The sequence below is a fragment of the Lissotriton vulgaris genome, chromosome 1_1 (genome assembly GCF_964263255.1).
Source record: "Lissotriton vulgaris chromosome 1_1, aLisVul1.2, whole genome shotgun sequence".
Classification (NCBI taxonomy): Eukaryota; Metazoa; Chordata; class Amphibia; order Caudata; family Salamandridae; genus Lissotriton; species Lissotriton vulgaris.
The window spans coordinates 221719966-221738510 of NC_141685.1; the positions used below are offsets into that span (position 1 = coordinate 221719966).

An 18545-nucleotide genomic window follows, 5' to 3' on the forward strand; every position below is an offset into this window, starting at 1 on the left:
TTACTGCAGTTTACAAAAGCCTCTCAGTCTGCAGTCAGAGGAATAAAAGTAAATTCCACTTTCCATGGTCTAAGAATAATGGCAATACGTCAGAAGACATAACCTGACATTTGACCTCTGTCTTAGAATGTAGAGAAGAGGTAAAAACACATCATTATTGAGACTTCACATTCTGAACCTCAGCATGTTTATTTTGGGGGTGCTGCAGTATTGTACTTCCAGTGACCAATAACGAAACACCTCACCTTTCGGTTCGGCACAAACTCCTTACAGTTATGGATGTAATGAGCCACCCAGTCGCATCCCAACAATGTATTGATCAGCAACTCTCTGGGCCGGGCACGGACCAGTGGGTTTAAATAAAGGTGACGTCGGTGCAGAGGCTGTCGATACTCAGAGAGTACATGGTGTGTGTCATGATTGTGTGTCTTGTGACGACTAGGCCCCACATAAATCCCCCCGACAGGCGCCCCCACCACCTTTGTGACGAGGCAGAGCAGATCCACAGCGTGTGCAGGGGTACAAACCTATCAGTGGCAGGGACTGTGGTGAGTGGAGCAGTGGTCCGGAAGTACCAAAAACTAAGGTCAGACGGTGAGACGCTGCGAAGCGGGGCTGCATGTTGCTGAGCCCGCGATGTCCAGAGAGTGATTATCTGTGAAAGAGCGTGTGCAGCTGCACGCGAGTGTGGGGCGTGGCACACAGGGGCTGGAGTGCAGAGTAGGCCCGACTGGTGAACAGGCTTGGCCCTGCACGGCAGAATTGAAGCAGCCAGGAGGCCTACCTGATGGCCATGTTCTCAACAAGCGAAGTAGAAGCTGATTACCTCTACGTCCCTCGTCCCCGACCCAGTCATGACACATGAGGTATTCCATACGACAAGAAACAAAACAGGAAACGCTTTTAGACTCCACCCACCCTCCTGTCAGGTGCTATAACACACCTCACCACCAGAAGCAAATCCTGATGTACCAAGCACCAAAGGCCTGGAAAGGGAGGGCGGGCGGGAGTCAGAGATGGAAGTCAGTCAGCTTCATTTAATTTTGAGGAAGTGTGTCATTCACTTCGGAAAGGCCATTGTCAACTGCCACACCTGGAATATGACTCACAAAGCTTCTAGAATGGAACTAGGACCAATAAACAAACACATGACGTGGAGAGAAATGCTCCCCCCGGAAAAGACTGTTTTCGTTTTTTTAATCAGAATTGTGTCTGTAAAATTTAGAGTCAACCTTGTGTAGCCGACTGGAATATACACCGCCCTTCTTTGGGTGAATAAAACACACTGTTGGAACATATAGTCGTGACTGGTTTGAAAGGGAGTGGAATATGCAACCCTTTCCCAACTCGTCACAGGGAGCTGCCCTGTGACGAGTTGGGAAAGGGTGTGGGAAAGGGTGTGGTAGGCTGCTGTCAGGCGGGAAGCAGACATTGAGTCTGCGCAGTATGTCAGGACTTCTGAAGACCACTCTCGTTGTCTGCTTCCTGCGGCTGCGGCACTGTTGTTGGTGGCAGGACCGTGAGTTGGAGCCATTATTAGAGCTCCGGGTGGTCCCTGTGTTTCAAAGTGGCCGGTAAGAGCTGAGTAGCAGTGACAGCCCCGATGGTCCCCTAGTGCAGCTCCCAATCCGGTAAATTGCTAAGGGCACGGCGGAAAGGAGAAAACAAAATAGCGTAGTAACTTAAGTTTACAGATACTGGCGTGCTGAATTGAGCGGTAGTTACTCACTTAGTGTAAATATTCACAGCTGAGTCCTAGAAAACGCGAATGAATGAAGCTTGTGTTGTAAAGTTTACTCCACACTGTGCTTGTACTGGCTGACCTTGGGTAACCCCAGGTCCACTGTTACAGGTCCCTCGAGCGAGTTCCAATGTTCCTTTCCGACTAATCTTGATAACTCTTTGGAGCTGTTCAATCGCTTTTCAAGATGCCTCTAGAGTTTTCCTCTGCACTTCTGTTCTTTGTTCCCTCAAGTAAGCAATACACAATGAATTCACGGGAACTCTTTTAAAACCGGAGTCCAAGTAATCCGCAGTGAGAGATAATTGCTACTGATTCATTAGATGCTCTAAGGAAATGAGGCCTCTTGAAGTCAATCCTTCACTGCACTAACATTTAAAATCCACCACTAGACAGCCGTTCTACCAGTCACATGTCAAGCTGTCGCAAGACTGGTTCAATCCCAGCCCTTCTGGCCTCTATAGATCGCCCAGGCTGTGCGTGCAAATAGCATTTTAAACCTCTCCCCCCCCCCCCCCCCCACCTACTTATCCATCACTAGCTGCCCTCAAGATAATTTGGGCCGCAAATCACAATCTCCTGCAGTTTAAAAACTGTAATTTTGAACACCCCATTCATGCAGTCATGGATGTCAACGTCACGCCTGTCTTCCCACTAAAGCACCAGCAAATTACTGCAGCATTTTCAAAAGGCTGAAGAGCAGAGATCATGTCTATTTTTTTTTAGTACTCCCATGGGTCAAGGATGAGTGCCCCATGCTCCTGTCCCGCTGGCAATCATTTACTAAAAGTTCTGGAAAGTGTGGTATCAATAGAAAAATAAAGAAACGTTCAAAGACATCCCACGCAGCCAATTTAAGAAGAAAATCACAGCATTTCACACAAGTTAGGGCACAATGAAAGGAGCACTCGTGTTACAAGTTGTTCTATCTGTCCGCCATGCAGACCCCAGAGGGAAGACTCCAAACATAAAGACATATGATGACTATTTGTTTATAAGTTCCTGCGTCATAATATGGTTGTATGTACAGAGCACCCTTGCTGGAAATCCCAGCTGATGGCTGATGCAGACTAGAGCTGATTTGTAATGTCAATAATTGTCAAATTAGTTGATGTCTAAATGTGCCTATTGGTTTCAGCTTTTTATTATTAACAAGTAGAACTTGCATAATGTTATTTTTCCACAGTGGGCACATGCAGTGAAACGTTATTAAACCCATATGCCACAGGTAGGTCAGGAGAACCCATTTGTAACTTGTAAACTGGAATTTCCACAAGGGCTTTAACAAGGACTTTTTTGAAAATCATTAACACATGATAGTTTTTTTCCATATTTAGAAAAGGGACTGGGTTGTAACAGACCCTCTACAGTGGCATAGAATGTGCAAATATTCTGTTCCTGGGGCTAAAACTGCATTGATTGTCTCTCAGACTTTTTAATAGAAATCCTCTGACAAATGAAGTCATGTTTATTTATGTTTTTTCATTGCTGGCTGCCAAATAGAAGTTCGCTCAAGACTGGTTTGCCTTGTCCATCGGAGGAGGAAAGAGTTTTATGATCAGGACATTTAGGCCTAATTACAGCCATGATTCATGGGCTGGCCGAACAAATGACATTAAAATGGTGGCGCAGACACACCATCTGCACGGGCGAAGCAGCTCTGCTTAATAAAAGTATCAGTGAATGAATCTGAATTTTTCGTTAGGCCACATTTTCGATTGCTGGTCCCTTCTTGCCGTTATACCGAATCCTGTCAACAAAGAGACAGCCCAGCGGCAGCAATGTGTAGTGTGTTTAGGAAATTAAAAGCGCCCAAAAGCCATCACTAAATTGCACATGTACAACACACATAAAACACATTTCGTGCTGTTTTACAAGAAATTAAAAGTGTTTTGTTGTTATTCATCCACATTAAATTCGTAGAACCTCAAATTCACACCCCCTAAGAAAAGAGCAAATGTTTAAAATGTTTTCCCCCTGCTTAAGTTTTAAACATGTATGAAAATGGAAACCCATAACCAGGGCTGGCGCTAGGCATGGGCAGCGTGGGCGGCTGCAAAGGGCCTCGCACTCAGCCCACCAGCATGGGGCCACGCACTGGTGATGTGTCCTGTTGTTTCCCTGGCGATCTATTACAAAGAAAGGTGTCGCCTGCAATTAAGGTCCATTGGAGGGGGCCCCCTCCCTGGGCCTCTCATGGATGGTGTCAGGAGGCATAGGGGAGGGAGACAGAGACGGAGACGCTCCCTCAATTGCAAGGAGACCATTCACAGACACTGTGGGGGGCCCATTGTCCAGCATTTTGGCGCCCCCATTGTTTTAACTTTTAGACCACAATCAATTCTCACACCTATGAAGGTGTGAGAAATGCTTGTGGAGTAAACGTTAAAACTGTGGGGGCGCCAAAATGCTGGACAATGGGGCCCCCACAGTGTCTGTGAATGGTCTCCTTGCAAGGGGCCACTTATCTAAATTAGAGTGGGCCTCGCACGTTCCCTTTTAGCCCAGGGCCTCGCAAATCCTAGAACCGGCCCTGCCCATAACAGCATAAAGGTTGGTGCCTTTGCTGTGAATACATTTGTTTTAAAAATCCAGGCACAGATCAAAAATAACCTGCCTCTGAGAGCTCCCTGCCTTCATTGCTTGTCCCAGAATGCTCTAGTGCAGGTGTGTTTGCCAGGGGCTGTTACTGCCAGTGCAATGAGTGAGATGTTTCATTACTTATTACCCCATACACAATTTCTCCTACAATTACAGTGGTCAGGCCCTTTGGCAGGTCATTAAAGCCCTATTAAGTGGGAAACGCCAGCTCTCTCTCCCTGGTACCATTTAGTTGCCTTTATAACTGCTCAGAGCTATGGAACAGCGCAGTATTGCTAAGTAAATAGTTAGAAATGACTCTTGGAGGAAACTTTTAACTTATTCATAATTCAGGCGTTCTCCTGGAGTGAAACTACAGCTGGTGGTTTGTGCGCCTGTCACATCAAGGGTGCTGCATCACATTATCAGCTTGAGTGAATCCTCCGTGTTGTTCATTACGTGCCCACAACGAGGCTCTGAAAGTTTATTTCCCTGACATTTGATGTGAAGGTGAATCAAGTAGTGAAACCGGTTTGCTTTCGGCAGTCAGTGCACACTGCACACGCTGGCACTAATCTCCTTCAAGTAGGAAATTTCCGTAATCTCACATATCTTTTCTTATTGAGACCTAGAAGAGCAAAAAGTACTAATTAGTTTGGAACACTCATAGGTGTCGCTGTCTAAAATGGTTCTAAGGAGGCCGCCACCCACTTTTAACCCCAGGTGTGGCTCCCATTCGAATGGATCAATCAAACATGATAGCCTCATGAACCTAATAACCTGTTAGTCCACAAAGGCATGTGGCCATACATCAAGACATGAAATAAATCAGAAGAAAATCTGCTACCTGCAAGGCTGTCTCTGTAGAACAAGCACCCGATGCAATTTCAAACCATACATCGAGTTATGTCAATGAGATTGTGATAAAGATTTCTGATGCTACTTTTCTGATTGATCCCTTTAATGGGCTATTGCCCAAGGAGCTAGGGGGTTTGATGCAAAATGCTGCTGTCTCAGCTGGTGATTTCTGTTTGAACAGCCTGTCGTCTGCTTTCTCTGCGAACTGATGCAGGAAAAAACTATGAAGGAAACTTGAACATGAATTGTATTAACCTGTGTACGATTTCCTTCCAGTGTGCATATGAAAGGACTAGGAGGTAACAACTGGCAAGGTTTTTTTGGACATAGTGCAGGGTTTTCCCACCTTAATTGGCTATATTCAAGGGCACTGGAATTATGCGACAGGGGAGGGCTAAATAATGCGGCTGGGTTAACTAAACTATGTGCCAAGAAAAGGCAAATTATGTGGCTTAATGTGGCACATTGTCTAATAGTATTACTTCACACTGTAATTTTTTGCAAATGTTAACACTGGGTGGAGGTTTGAGCACATTAGTACCAGATTACACACAAATAGAGCTGTAATCACCTGAAGGGTGACCAGTGAACCTTTGTGTGAATGGCTTTCAAGTGTGACAAGCTGTTTCAGTATGTTTTTAGTAGTGTGGAAGCGTTCCAAGTATATACTTTTGTGCACTAAATAATAAAGAATAATAGTATTTTGATGTTACTATTGATTCTGAGTTTTGCTTTGCATTACCTTGACATGCTGATTTACTTGTGAGTTTTGTTGTACAGCACTTACTATGATTGTGATAAAAACAGAATGGACCCTGAAACAGTGCAACCTGATACTGTGACGAGCTGCTCTTTGGTGGTGTGATGTGTCTTATGATGTTACAAGTTGCCTTGAGCTCTGATGTTGTGATGGGTTGCCGTGAGCCATGATGCAATTTAGTGGTGTCCCTTGAGTTGTAATATTTTATTGAGCTGTGATGTGTTCATATGCTTTTCTGGTTGCTACATGGTGTCTAGTGATTTTTTTTTTATAGATTCGAGAATTGGCAAACATTTTTTCTTGCAACCTCGAAATTTCTCGCCAAAAACTATAACTAGTGTGAAGCTTAAGAATCTGTAAAGCTGAGCTTTTGCATGTAAATCAGGACTTTGTGACTATTTTGTGTATGTGTATGTCTGATATGTAAACTCACTGATCACAGATGTCACTGCCTTATTGATGGCTTTGCATTGGCCTCCAGCCAGACAAATTATCCAGTTTAAGACCTGCTGTATCCGCATTAAGGTCCTGAATGGCATGGATACTTGCTTTGTGAATAGGAGAGTCAAGAAATACATCCCTAATCAGATTGGTAAAGAAAAGTAAAGGAGGCTGTAGCTTCTCTGTACAAGTTCCTGTCCTGTGGAACTCTCTCCCAGATCACTTACGCCACATAGGTAATTTTATTCGCTTTAGGAAACACTTAAAAACAGTGCTCTTTAAATAAGCATTTCACTGTTTACTATCTACTTTGGCTCCAAAATGCTATATTTGGATCCCCCTTTTTTCAACAATTAGCAGTAAATATGTGTTGTAAAAACCACCATTTGAATGCATTGTTTTCAAACTTTTCTTGGGGAGGGAGAACCCCCGCACCCTCCTTTTGCAGTTCGGGCTCGCTCGCTTATTACCTTAGTGTACAATATTTTGCGCCTCACCACTTTCAAATTCCACCAGCCGCCACTGGGATAGGGGTGAAACATACAGCTCCTTCCAGGACAAAAAGTGTGTTACAACAATGTAGGCACTACTGGTGTGCAAGAAAGGAATTGGGGCCTGTATCCACTTCTCAGGTAAGAGAAGCATCTGACCTTGAAACGACCTGAAGTAGAAGGAACCAGAAGATTAGACCATTCAAAGCCACCTGTGAGGCATGCCAGAGGGGCAGTGATGTGCAGCCACCCATGGAGTGGAAAAGAGAGTTCCTGAGGCATGCAGCCAGCTCCAGGGCAGGAGGCGTCAGACCCATGAGTGGAAGAAAAAGGGAAGTTACAACATGCAGACGACTCTAGGATGGTAGAACGGGGGGCAGGGGTTGGATATTCCAGTATCACTGCGAGGAACAGAGAAAGGACCCACACATGCATAATCAAATGTGATGTACAAGGGTGGGACTGAAAATGCAGCCACCTCTGGGTTGTAAGAAGGTAGAAATGATAAATGAATCTACCAGTGCACTGAAAATAAGTGGGGCATGCAGCACCTATGGGGTATGGGAAAGAGGGGGCATGGAATCTACAGTCTGTGATTGGAGCCCCTGTAGAGGAACAACTTGTGGGGTTTTAATATCAAGACGTGCAGATGGCTTTAGAGTGGAGTGAAAGAAAGGCATCACATTACAGACACTTGTGGGGTGGAGAAAGGATCATGCACACAGGTGCCAGAGCGAGGGACAGGGAGGGTTATGGTTTCTAGGATAAAAGGAGGAGTAACCACGACATCTGAAGGTGGAAAGTGCATCTCTGTGATGCAAAAGAGAGAGTGGGGAATGCAGTTCAGGGAGGGGTGACAGGATGAGAATGAAAAACATACTTTGCCCTACGGTTTGAATGATTGGGGAGCAGCTGCCTGTAGTGTTTTAAGAATCTAGCTTGGCTTGTCACAGCACCACCTGTAGGATGAAACTCCACCAGCCCTGCCCTCCTCCCAGCATCAGATCAGGATACACTATGTTTACAGCTCACTTATTAGAAACCTTACTTGTTTTTTTTTAAATGCAGTGTGTTAAAGTAACAGTTTGAATTTTCAGTGAATCATACCTAGTGGATTGGAATCTATTGTGAAGCTTTTGCTTGAACTAAGTTCTCAGTTATCTCACTAACAGGGCACTGCAAGGAAGGAGAGGTGCTTGCGTGTGACTGGGGACACAGCATGTCCTTGCACATTAAAAGGGTGTAATGCTTAAAAGCTCTCTGAATAATTCTCAGATAATTTAGATCGAGCTTTAACTGAATCCACCCTGCAATGTTGACACACTCAAAATGGGAAAACCTTGTCAAGGATGGACCTAGCTCATACAGTCCAACTCAGCATCCTCACAAGCAATAGCCAGATTTACTAATATCCTCACAGTACTGCAATGTGTAGTTCTACCTGGGGTCTGGTTGCGCTCTAGCTCATTCCTTTTTTGGCACATAGATGTGGTGTATTTTCGAAACAAAACATTGTGATGCAACAAGGACGCAGCAGCAACGCAGCACAATGCAAAGTTGTAGTTTGGGTGCACTACAGCCTTACTATGGCCTCACGCAACTTTCTATACATCAATCAATCAGGACTTTCTATAGCTTGGCTATGTGTATGTGGAGAAGTGTGGCTCACTAGTTAGCGGCAGACCCTGAAGCAGAGATCGGGCCCAGGACCAGGGTTCAATTCCCGATGCAGCAAGGTCTTGGGCTCAATGTCCGCGGACTCGATAATTTTCTCGCCTCGGCGCCTATTCTAATCATGGGTCCACGCAACTCTGGGCAATAGCTTGCTTCATCTCCACAACGGCCCCAACAACAACCTGACTTCACCTTGGTGGTGCCCAGGAGGGGCATCTCACAGGGCGACCTAGGAAGGGTTCCACAGCGTTATACAGTGCCGGGACGCCCTGTTGTTGGGGCAGCTGTGTGCTTTACAAGTATACTACATTTACATTTCATCAGGGTTGCAACGTGCTGAGGGGGTGGGGGCTGCTGATCTGTCTGGGTGTGGCGGTTAAGTCTAAGAACCAGGTCTTGAGGTCCTTCCTGAACTTAGGCAGTGACAGTGATTTCCAGAGGTTTCAGGTCTTGGCAGCGAGGTAGGAGAAGGACCGTCCTCCAGTTCTGGTCTTGTGAATCGTGGGAAGGTGACCATGGCACAATCTGCTGGTCGCTAGGGATTTCAACATTTGGTGTGACAACCCCCCCAACAAATTCCCAGAACAAAGAGTTATTTGGCATCATGTCTTCTTTGTCTTTCACACATCAGGTCCAATGACCTGCACATGCTTACGGGTATATTTGGGATTCCGGGATGGTCACAAGAAGGTGTCAGCAATAAACATTCTTGGACTATTCTTTATCAATCGGTTTAATCAGAGGGAAATGAAGCACTTGTCCTGTGTGTTACCAGGGTCAGGGTTTTGTATCGCATTAAAGAACCCTCATTCAAGAAATAACCGTGCGTGCGGTATATCTAGGTTCTCCGCAAAAAAGCTTAACTGAGCGTTAAAGGGTCGCCCGAGATAGGCAGTTTTTAGGTCTGGCTTAAGGACAGCTTTAGCTGTCACACCAGCTTCATGTTTTTAAGAATATTTATAATATACGTGAATATATATATATAAGGTCATGTGATCAAGGTGCTTCGGGCACCGAAACGCGTCGTGGTGGAGTGGTGGTGAGCTAAATAAATCACTAAACACTATACCTCGGTTTGCCTCGTCTCCTTCTGCTGCCGGACCTCTGCAGGACGTCTCTATGCTGAATATATATATATATATATATATATATATATATATATATATATATATATATATATATATATATATATATATATATATATATATATATATATATATATATTTTTTTTAGTTTTTTTATAGAGCGCAAACTTGACCCGTGAGGGTATCAGAGCGCTTTACAGGAAATATCACAGTGTACAAACAAAGTCAATGTGCAGAAGTATACAGAAACTGTACAAAGGGATGTAGAGGGACAGGGGTGATGGGAACATAGGGGTATTGGGGATACCAAGGTAATATTGCAATCAAAATTAGATTCAGTAAAGAAATTAAAGGTCCCGTAAATTCTCTGCGGGGAGGGTTGGTGATCTGAGAAGAACGATAGTCTTAGAAACATCAGATTCGTGGTCAGGCATGGCGGGCATTAGGCAAGGAATTTACCCATGAGGAAGGTTTTGGCCTCCTTCTTGAAGCGTGCTAGAGAAGGGATTCTTCGGATGGCCGGTGGGAAAGAGTTCCAGATTCTGGGTGCTGTCCCGGTGAATGCCCCATTGTAGGTTCTTTTTTTCTGTAAAAAGGCGGGTTGTATATGTATATAAAGCGGCTTTCAGTCATCAATTGGTCTGCTGAAGTGTCAATAACATTTTGCTTTTGCCCACTACAGCATGGGTCAGTGGGTCAGCCCACTTGATAGGGTATCTAGCTTTCTGAGTGACAGCTTTTTGCCTGATCACCAATGCTTTAAATTGGCAGGTACTGTCCGGTGCTCAGTACTTGAACTTCTTCAATTGGAAAGAGAGAGTAGCAGCACTTCTTGGCGCTGGTACAATATTATTAATATGAGAGTACCGGCACTTCTCAGAACCAAGCAGGTACTCGGGAGAGTGAATACCTGCACTTTTGCATTTACATTTAAAGCACTGCTGACTATGTGTACAGCTACCTGAAAATGAGTGCAATTCAGTGCCAGCACAGGCATACCTGGGATGCTGGGGCACTCGTTTTTATTATATTTATTAGCCAAATATTTAAATACATTTCGAGTGTTTGGGAAAAACAAGCATTGGAAATGCAATAGGTCTCATATTTTTTCAAGTTAGGGCTGTTGATATTGTAAATGGCAATGTCTTTTACCTACCAAGGAAGGAGAGAGGTAGCAACAGAGGGATTGTCCAAAGTAAACCAAACAAGAGAGTCTTTAAAAGCAAGTGGTTCAAATGCCTGAGACAGGAGGTGGGTGCAGCCGGGGAAGGGAAGCTACTTCAAGGAAAAAGGATCGGGGTATACTGCTGTGAATCCTAAAACAGGACATGGGCCTGCCCAGCTCCATTCACAAGTCACATTCCTGTTTGTGGAAGAGAGGAGTGGGGGCTGGTGAACACACGCAGGGCCTGGAGAGACTACTCCAAGAACATGCATACTGCAAAACAGCCACTGCCCGACCAAGACATGGACACGTCAAAATAAAAAGCTTGTTATTTTAACTGACTTTGGTGTGTTATGTTATCCTAGCCTGAATGTATGATGGTCCTGCATATGCCTTGCTTCTCTTACAAGTTTCTTTCTTGTAATCTTGCGGTCTTTCAGTGGGAGCAGTCATGGAGTAGGACAGCCTTGCCAAGAACAGAGGTGTGGAATGTACTTTTTGGTCTCGAAGTGCAGTTTTGTGGGCAGTGATGCACACATGTGCTCGGTGTTGGACAATGAGAGATGAAGTATGTGAATCTATAAGCAGCTGTGCACAATTGTGCATTGTGTTGGACATTGATGAGAATTATGGAGTTCTTACTATTGGCCTTGACATGGCCTCATGTCATCCTTTCTTCTGACTCTGCTTGGCGTCAGCTTTTTCTGCATGCACAGCAGTGCTTGCAAGTTGTTTGAGTTAATCACATTCAAAAGTCTTTTTGTTTTTGAGAGAGATTGTTTGGAATGTACCCGGAAGGCTTTGTGAGCTTCGTCAAGATAAAGGCTGTAATATCCGAGATTTGGGGAAGGGGACGTGAGAACTCCTTCTAGCCATGGAATGCTTGCTTGGAACCTGGCCAGTTCTGGTAAGATTCCTCTGGCAGGGGGGGGGGGCTTTCTCAAACCTTTTAGTGTGTTTTGCGATAAAGCTGAGGGGTTGTGGACTTAGAAGCCGGGAGTTTGGAAGCAGAATGGGAACGGACACGTCTACCTCGGAGCGTGGTCCATGGTTGCTGAGGCTCTCAATCACGGCTGTTTAACTTCCCCAGACTGAAATGCAGTGTTTGCACCAGGTGAAGTATTGAGTTTTGGTTATTTCCATAGTGATGCTTGGCCAGTGGCTTTGATCATTTAATGTGTTTTCTTTGTGATGTGTGAGTGAGTCAAGGTGTACCTCCGAAGTAATCATGTGATGTGTGTGTGAATATATATATATCTTTCTGATCCAGTACATAATTTCATATTATTTGCTGCTTGTTTATTCATCAGTATTATTCATGCATTATATTTGCCAAGTGTGTTAATATTGCTTGCATATAAACATAAATATCTCTTTGTGTATTTGAATCTTGTGCATTTGGCATCTGGGAAAGCCTGTCTGTTAGAGAGCATTGTGTAAAATAAAACCCCAAGCCTTATTCGAAAAGAGAGAGTTCCTGCATTTTGTAAAATAAAACCCTTTTCTAAAGGTGTTCTTTGTTTTGTGTTAAAGTCTTTAGCTTCACCCAGTGTTGAGCCACCGTGTGGGAGCTGTATTATCTGATAGGCTAAAGCAAGACAATCGTGCTTTTAATTTTTTTTAATAATATTTTTATATTGCTTCCTTCACACAAATAATAACAAATGTTTGCTACAGCAGAATAGCTTATTGTTTAAAAATGTAACCAGTAAAATGGCAGCGATATTTTAATTAAAACATTTTAATGTAGGCCATGGCAGTTACAATTATGTGGTCACGTTTTCATTTGTCCCTTTTTTTCTACCTTTATGCTTGTTATAACAAATAAAAATATATTCCTTGCATAGCCTGCCAAGGTCAGACCTACTGGCTTTGCCAATGCTTCTTTATGGTTGTGAATAGTTTGCAAGTCATCATTCTTTTTATCACACCACTATACATCAGATAAAATGCTGTGTGAGCTGTAGTTTGGTAGGGTCTTCTAGCTTGTGTCTACGGTGGTCGAAGGCTGCAGCTAGTAAAAGGTTTGTGGAGGATACGAGAACATGAGTGAAATTTTGAAGCAGGAAAGATGTCAGATGTGAGAATTGTGATTGGTCATTAGATGAAGGTGAGAAAACCTGGTATTGTGGACGCTTTATCAGAAAATGTATTTCCCGGCTGCGAAAGTCTTAAGGCAGACTGCAATGTGACATTAGTTGTGAAGGTAGGAATTCTTTAAAAGGGGCTGGATGGTGATATAAAGTCTTACTGTTGAGGGCATAACAAACACCGTTCTTCTTAATACCACCTTAACTGGCCTTCAAAGTACAAAAAATAAGGGAGGACATTAGGGACATTAAACTCAATATGATATGAAATGTGTGAACTGCATATGATGACTCGGACAACATCCATCAGTGGCTGCTAAATACCTTTGTGGAACTTGTGATCACTTTTTCGACTGTCTCGCACCCCTCACACAGAAATGGAAGGGCTGGGTGGGTTCCCTTGATGACATTGACAGGGGCAAGATATCTGTTTGGCCCCCTGGGAACTTGCCATAGCCTCAGGCCAATCTTCTCAGAGAACCATCAAACCTAAATAAAAAGTCAACGCTTTATGTGGTGATCTTGAATGGGGAGTTGTTAAAGACATTTCAGGTTCAGAAAGTTGTTAAAAAAAATCTTTCACATAGCACAATCCCCTTCACAATCAACAGTAGTGGTGATGTGGTGCACTCAAGGCTAAATGAGGCAAACAGCCTTCATCCCAGAATCTCCACTCATCTGGTTAATAAACTGCATATAGCTCAAAACACAAGTGTTAGTATGGCTTTGTGTCCATGGTGCATCAGAGGGGAGTAGATCATACAATCTGACCTCCCACTGATTCAGAGTGATGGATCATATTTGCTTCTTGGTTTTCTGCCTATTTCTCAAAGCGAATTAAGGGAAAGAGTCTGGTCACCTGGCTGCTAAAACATGCTTAGTTACACATACCAAACCAGAAGACACTTCTCACCATCTACAGATATTACAGACAGACTATAGGATTTGGTTTTTCCATTTGTAGGTCCATGATAGTGCATGTACAGAAGAAATCAGGCTTAAAGACTATAAACCAAGGTTTAGTTCCATCCTAAAAACACTCCACCCAAATAAATGATGTGCAAGTTTGCTTTCATTGCTACTGAGTTGTCGTAAACCTAAGCCACTGTTCTCATCAAGTTAACATGGTGCCAAGAGACATTATTTTAGAGAGAGTGAGTGTGAGTGTGTGTGTAGGTGTGTGTGTGTGTGCGTGTGTGCGTGTGTGCGTGTGTGTGTGCGTGTGTGTGTGTGTGTGTGCGTGTGTGTGTGTGTGTGTGTGTGTGTGTTATACAGTCAGTTAATCAACCAAGATTAAAGTGAAGGGAAGAGTGTCTTTTTTTACATGCCAAAGCGTGTGCTATGGCAAATGGTTGGTAGGTTGGTTACTGGTGATGTTAAGAGTGATTTTTTGGGGGGTGATGAACTGTCAACATGTTGAATAATTGGAGCCCAATGTAGAAAATTAGTTTGTCATGGTTAAACTGCAGAGCTAAATCACTTAGGAGAGACAGTTCCCAATGTGGATTAATTGGTGAGACTTAGTGAAGAAGGGGTATCTTAGAGGGACCAGGGTGTACCCAATGCACAATTGAGTTTCTAAGTGTCATGGTTGTCTGTACATCTTAAAGATTATGGGCCTGACTTAGATCTCGGTGGGTAGGTTAGTGGCGGATATCCCGTCCTCTGTAATATAAATCTTATAGGATGTAATGGGATTGATATTTGGGCGGACGGGATAACCAGCACCGTTCAATAAACCATTCGCCAAGATCGAAATCACACCCTAGGTTCTGAAAAGAGGTGCTATGTTTGGTTGTCTTTATATGTGTGTTTCTTTTTTAAAGGGAAAATAGTGGGTAATGGTGCTGTGTTTCCCTGTTTTCTGTGACCTGTTGTCAAAAGTGGAACTCCATGGTTGAAGGAGGCTCTAGGATAGAAGTTGGCAGGGGCAGTCCTGCTAGAAAAACTAAACTCTATTCACATCATCTACCTTATTCATACTTGCTTAGGTGAAGTTCCAGTATACCTTGATGGGACAAGAGGTGCTTGGTTTCAGAGCCCTTCTCATATCCTCTTAAAATAACATCAAATACCCTGTCTGATTTTTCTAATTAGGGACCTTGGTTTTATGGTATTTATTTTTTGGACAATTCCATCTGTATTTATCTACATTTATTTTTTGCTCATTTTATCTGTATTTATCCATATTTATTTTGTGCTTAGTGAACAAAATGAAGCTTCAATGGGTACGTTTCCATGTTTATTTAGCCGACAAACGGTTACTCATGTTTGAATGTAAATGAGTTTAAGCCATTACAGTACAATAGTCATATGAAATCATTTGCATTGCAAAACAGCTTAACCAGCTATACTATTTCAGTTATTTTAGCTACATTACTTTTTTTTTAACTCCCCTACCTGACTATCTACACAGCTATTGACCTAGCACGCATGATTGACAGTAATGAAAATTGTCCTTTGCCACTCAGTGCTGTTACCACGCAGGTCTTTACCATGTACGCCACTGAATGAATACATTAAAAGCTATTTGTAGAGTGTAACTGCTGCTTCAAAAGAAGAGTCCTGGTGCTTGTGATGTCAGGTAGGATCAAAATTACAGTTTACCAAACAAAACAGTCTTCAGCTGAGCTGTAAACAGGCTTAGAATGAAGGGAGGTTGGAAGGGCGTTCCAGAAACTGGGAGCCGGAAAGAACTAAGACCTGTCCCCAGATCTGGCTTTGTGAAATCATTACAATGAAATGGTTAATATACATCAGGTAAGTGTATAAGCAGTCCTCGAAAAATCATAAAAATGTTACTAAACCTGTAGGTCGAGTAACTTAAATCATCTACTCAACTTAAGTGTAATGTATTTGACCCGTAAACTGGTCTCAAATTGTGGGATCATTGGCAAATATTTTATTTTAAAGAGTCTCCCTTTTCTTTACTCTCGCATATGAGTGCATCTTCAAATGTGTGAGTACAGCATTTCTGCTGTACAAAACAAAACTCTTGTTTGGTATATAGATTAAACATTTGCTCTGTGTGTAATAAAAATCCAGCCCACATATAGGGTACATAATAATTCTGACTTGCCTCTCAGTTTTCTAACGGAATTGCCATTAAGACAGTGGCAGGAGTGTTTCTCAGTTCATGTTTAAACACTAACTTTTAATAAATATATTACTAAAGAATGATGTGGTAGCGCACTATCATTTACACGCAATACATTTCCAAAAATGGCTAATATCCTTCCCAGTACTTTGCAGCTTTACTGATAAAACTATATAGTGTATTAACAATATTATGTAAAAATGGATTCAGAAAGCATTTATAATTTGCATATCACTAAGTAAAGTGCTCTGATTTGTTTTTCATCATATTACAAAATGGGCTTTCACAACTACTGAAATATAGATATTTTGAAATGTTGGTACAGTTGACTTATTAGCTATATAAATGTGTTGTGAAAACCCTGATACCATACAGCCTTTCATTTCTTACTTTGTACAGCAGGTCAGACAGTTCACTTTACAAACTCCAGGAACTTTGCAGACAGAGAAGGAAAAGTAGTTTCAAACTCACTGAACACAGAGCAAATGTGACAAGATAGAAACGAGATTTAAAGGTGTTGTTATTGCTCCTTCACTTTCTGACTGAACAGAACACCTGTCCTTTGTCAACTCACCAGAACAGGCGGGTAGGTCCTACATATAGCTGTGACTCGCCATAGGGAGTACGTTTTTAGCGGCGTTTATACGTATACATATATAGGTAAATATATACAAATACATATATATTAGGTATTTGGCTTTAGGTGTTTTTAGTGTATTGGTTGGAAGTATGGTTTAAGGGTTTAGAGGAGGGTAAGGGCATTGGGTGGCAAGAGGGTTTAGGGATTTGGGATGGGTAAGGGAATAGGGTGGTAAGGGTGTTTTTAGGATTTAGCGGTATGTAGGGTATTCGGTAATAAGGGTGTTTTTAGAGTTATGGGGTGTGTAAGGGTATTAAGGGATGTGGGCGTTTTTAGGGTTTGGTATAAGTAAGTGTATAGGGTGACTAGGGTGTTTTTAGGGTTTGGGGTGGGAAAGGGTATAATGTGGAAAGGGATTTTTTTAGGGTTTAGGAATGGCTAAGGGTATTGGTTGGTAAGGGAGTTTTTAGGGTTCAGGGGTGGGTGTGGGTAATGGTATTGGGTATTAAGAGTTTTTAGGGGTGGGTAAGGTTTTTTAGGGTTTATTGTTGGGTTGGTTTAGGGGTTGATATGGATTTCACTTACCCGATATATACTTACCATTTTGAGGTAGACGATATAGTTGTATGTCATACAACTATATATATATGTAGGTCATATTCGTTGATTATTTTCTGATATAAATGTAGGCGAATAAGCATGGAATAATTGTAAATCTATGAAAAAATAACTGTATTTACATCTGGTGTACAAAGGATCACATTAAAACTTGACTATTTTAAAACTACTCAGTTTACAAGTTTGTTTGCACCGTAAATTCTCAAGACCAGTTCAAGGACAGTGTTTTACATTTTTAAATTTGATCATAAGACAATTATCAAAGCCTGCTGACCATTGGACCTTTTAGGTGGCTTCTGAGAAAATGTTGAATTTCCCTCCAGGAATGCTCCTGTGCTTTGCCGTGGGCTGTCAACTCCCCTCCCCACAAAACCGGTAGTGGGAAAATGGGAGCAATTGCAATGCGACAAAGAGGCGAGCCCGGAGGCTCTATTAGATGGCCAGCACCTGGGTAGAAGAGGAGGCGACCGTTTGTCTTCCCGTTCCTCTTGAGCCGCACAAGCACCTCATCTGCATACAGTTTGCTGTTGTAGTTCCGATCATCACCACCCACGATAAACAGTAGGGAACCGGAGGCTCTTTCCACAGGGAGTATACAGTCCTGATGTTCCGGTGCATGGGGATCCACCAACACATCATATATTTCCATTGCTCCATAACTGGTGGTGCGGACACGCTCTGGAACATATGGCGACCCATCGATACAGAGGTCCCGGTAGCGTAGTGTCATGCCATTGATGCTGTTGGTACCGTTAATGCAGACAGTAGCAGACACCTGTTTTAGGAAGGTCGCCATGGCCAAGGCAATCTCTGCTCCTTTGCAAACAGACACCACACCAACAGTGGGACCCAAGACCTATAAAACAAACATACTTGTGATCAAGAAATTGACTGCAACATAGTGTAATGCTAATTTTTATGATTTTGTTTCTCAGAAACTAGAGAATGGATTACAAAATCTTTTACAGACTATGGCATTACATCTTCTACGAAAAAGCTGACCAGTCAAGACAGAGTGATCTGACATTTTACCTTTAGGAATGGGGGGGGGCTCACTTCTGTACCACACACTGTAGACACTGTATGATTCGTCTCCAGACAGTTCACAGCTATTTATCGGATGCCAGCCTGGTACCTTCCACAGCGCTGCCAACTTCTTGCACAATTCCTATTGTTTTGTTCCAATTTTATTCAGTGTGAACTTGATCCAAAGGTATTGGAGCGTTTTAAATGAGCACCAGTTTCATTACACAAGGACATACTCATATTTTAGTAGGCATGGCAAGATTAAGGGCCAGATGTAGGTGGTTCATTACCGGTCAGTAAGCCCGAAATTCGGTAAATTTCAGGCTTACCAACCGGTAT

General features: G+C 42.9%; 1 protein-coding gene across 1 annotated transcript in view; it reads right to left on the bottom strand.

The window, feature by feature from the left end:
• Window positions 1–15114: 15114 nt before the first annotated feature.
• Window positions 15115–18545, bottom strand: part of LOC147740936 (bile acid-CoA:amino acid N-acyltransferase-like) — a 73714-nt gene continuing 70283 nt past the window's right edge. The window contains exon 4 of the mRNA XM_086952221.1: window positions 15115–18036. Within this exon, the coding sequence (XP_086808347.1) occupies window positions 17440–18036 (597 nt within the window). The 3' untranslated portion in view covers window positions 15115–17439. The remainder of the gene's footprint in view (window positions 18037–18545) is intronic.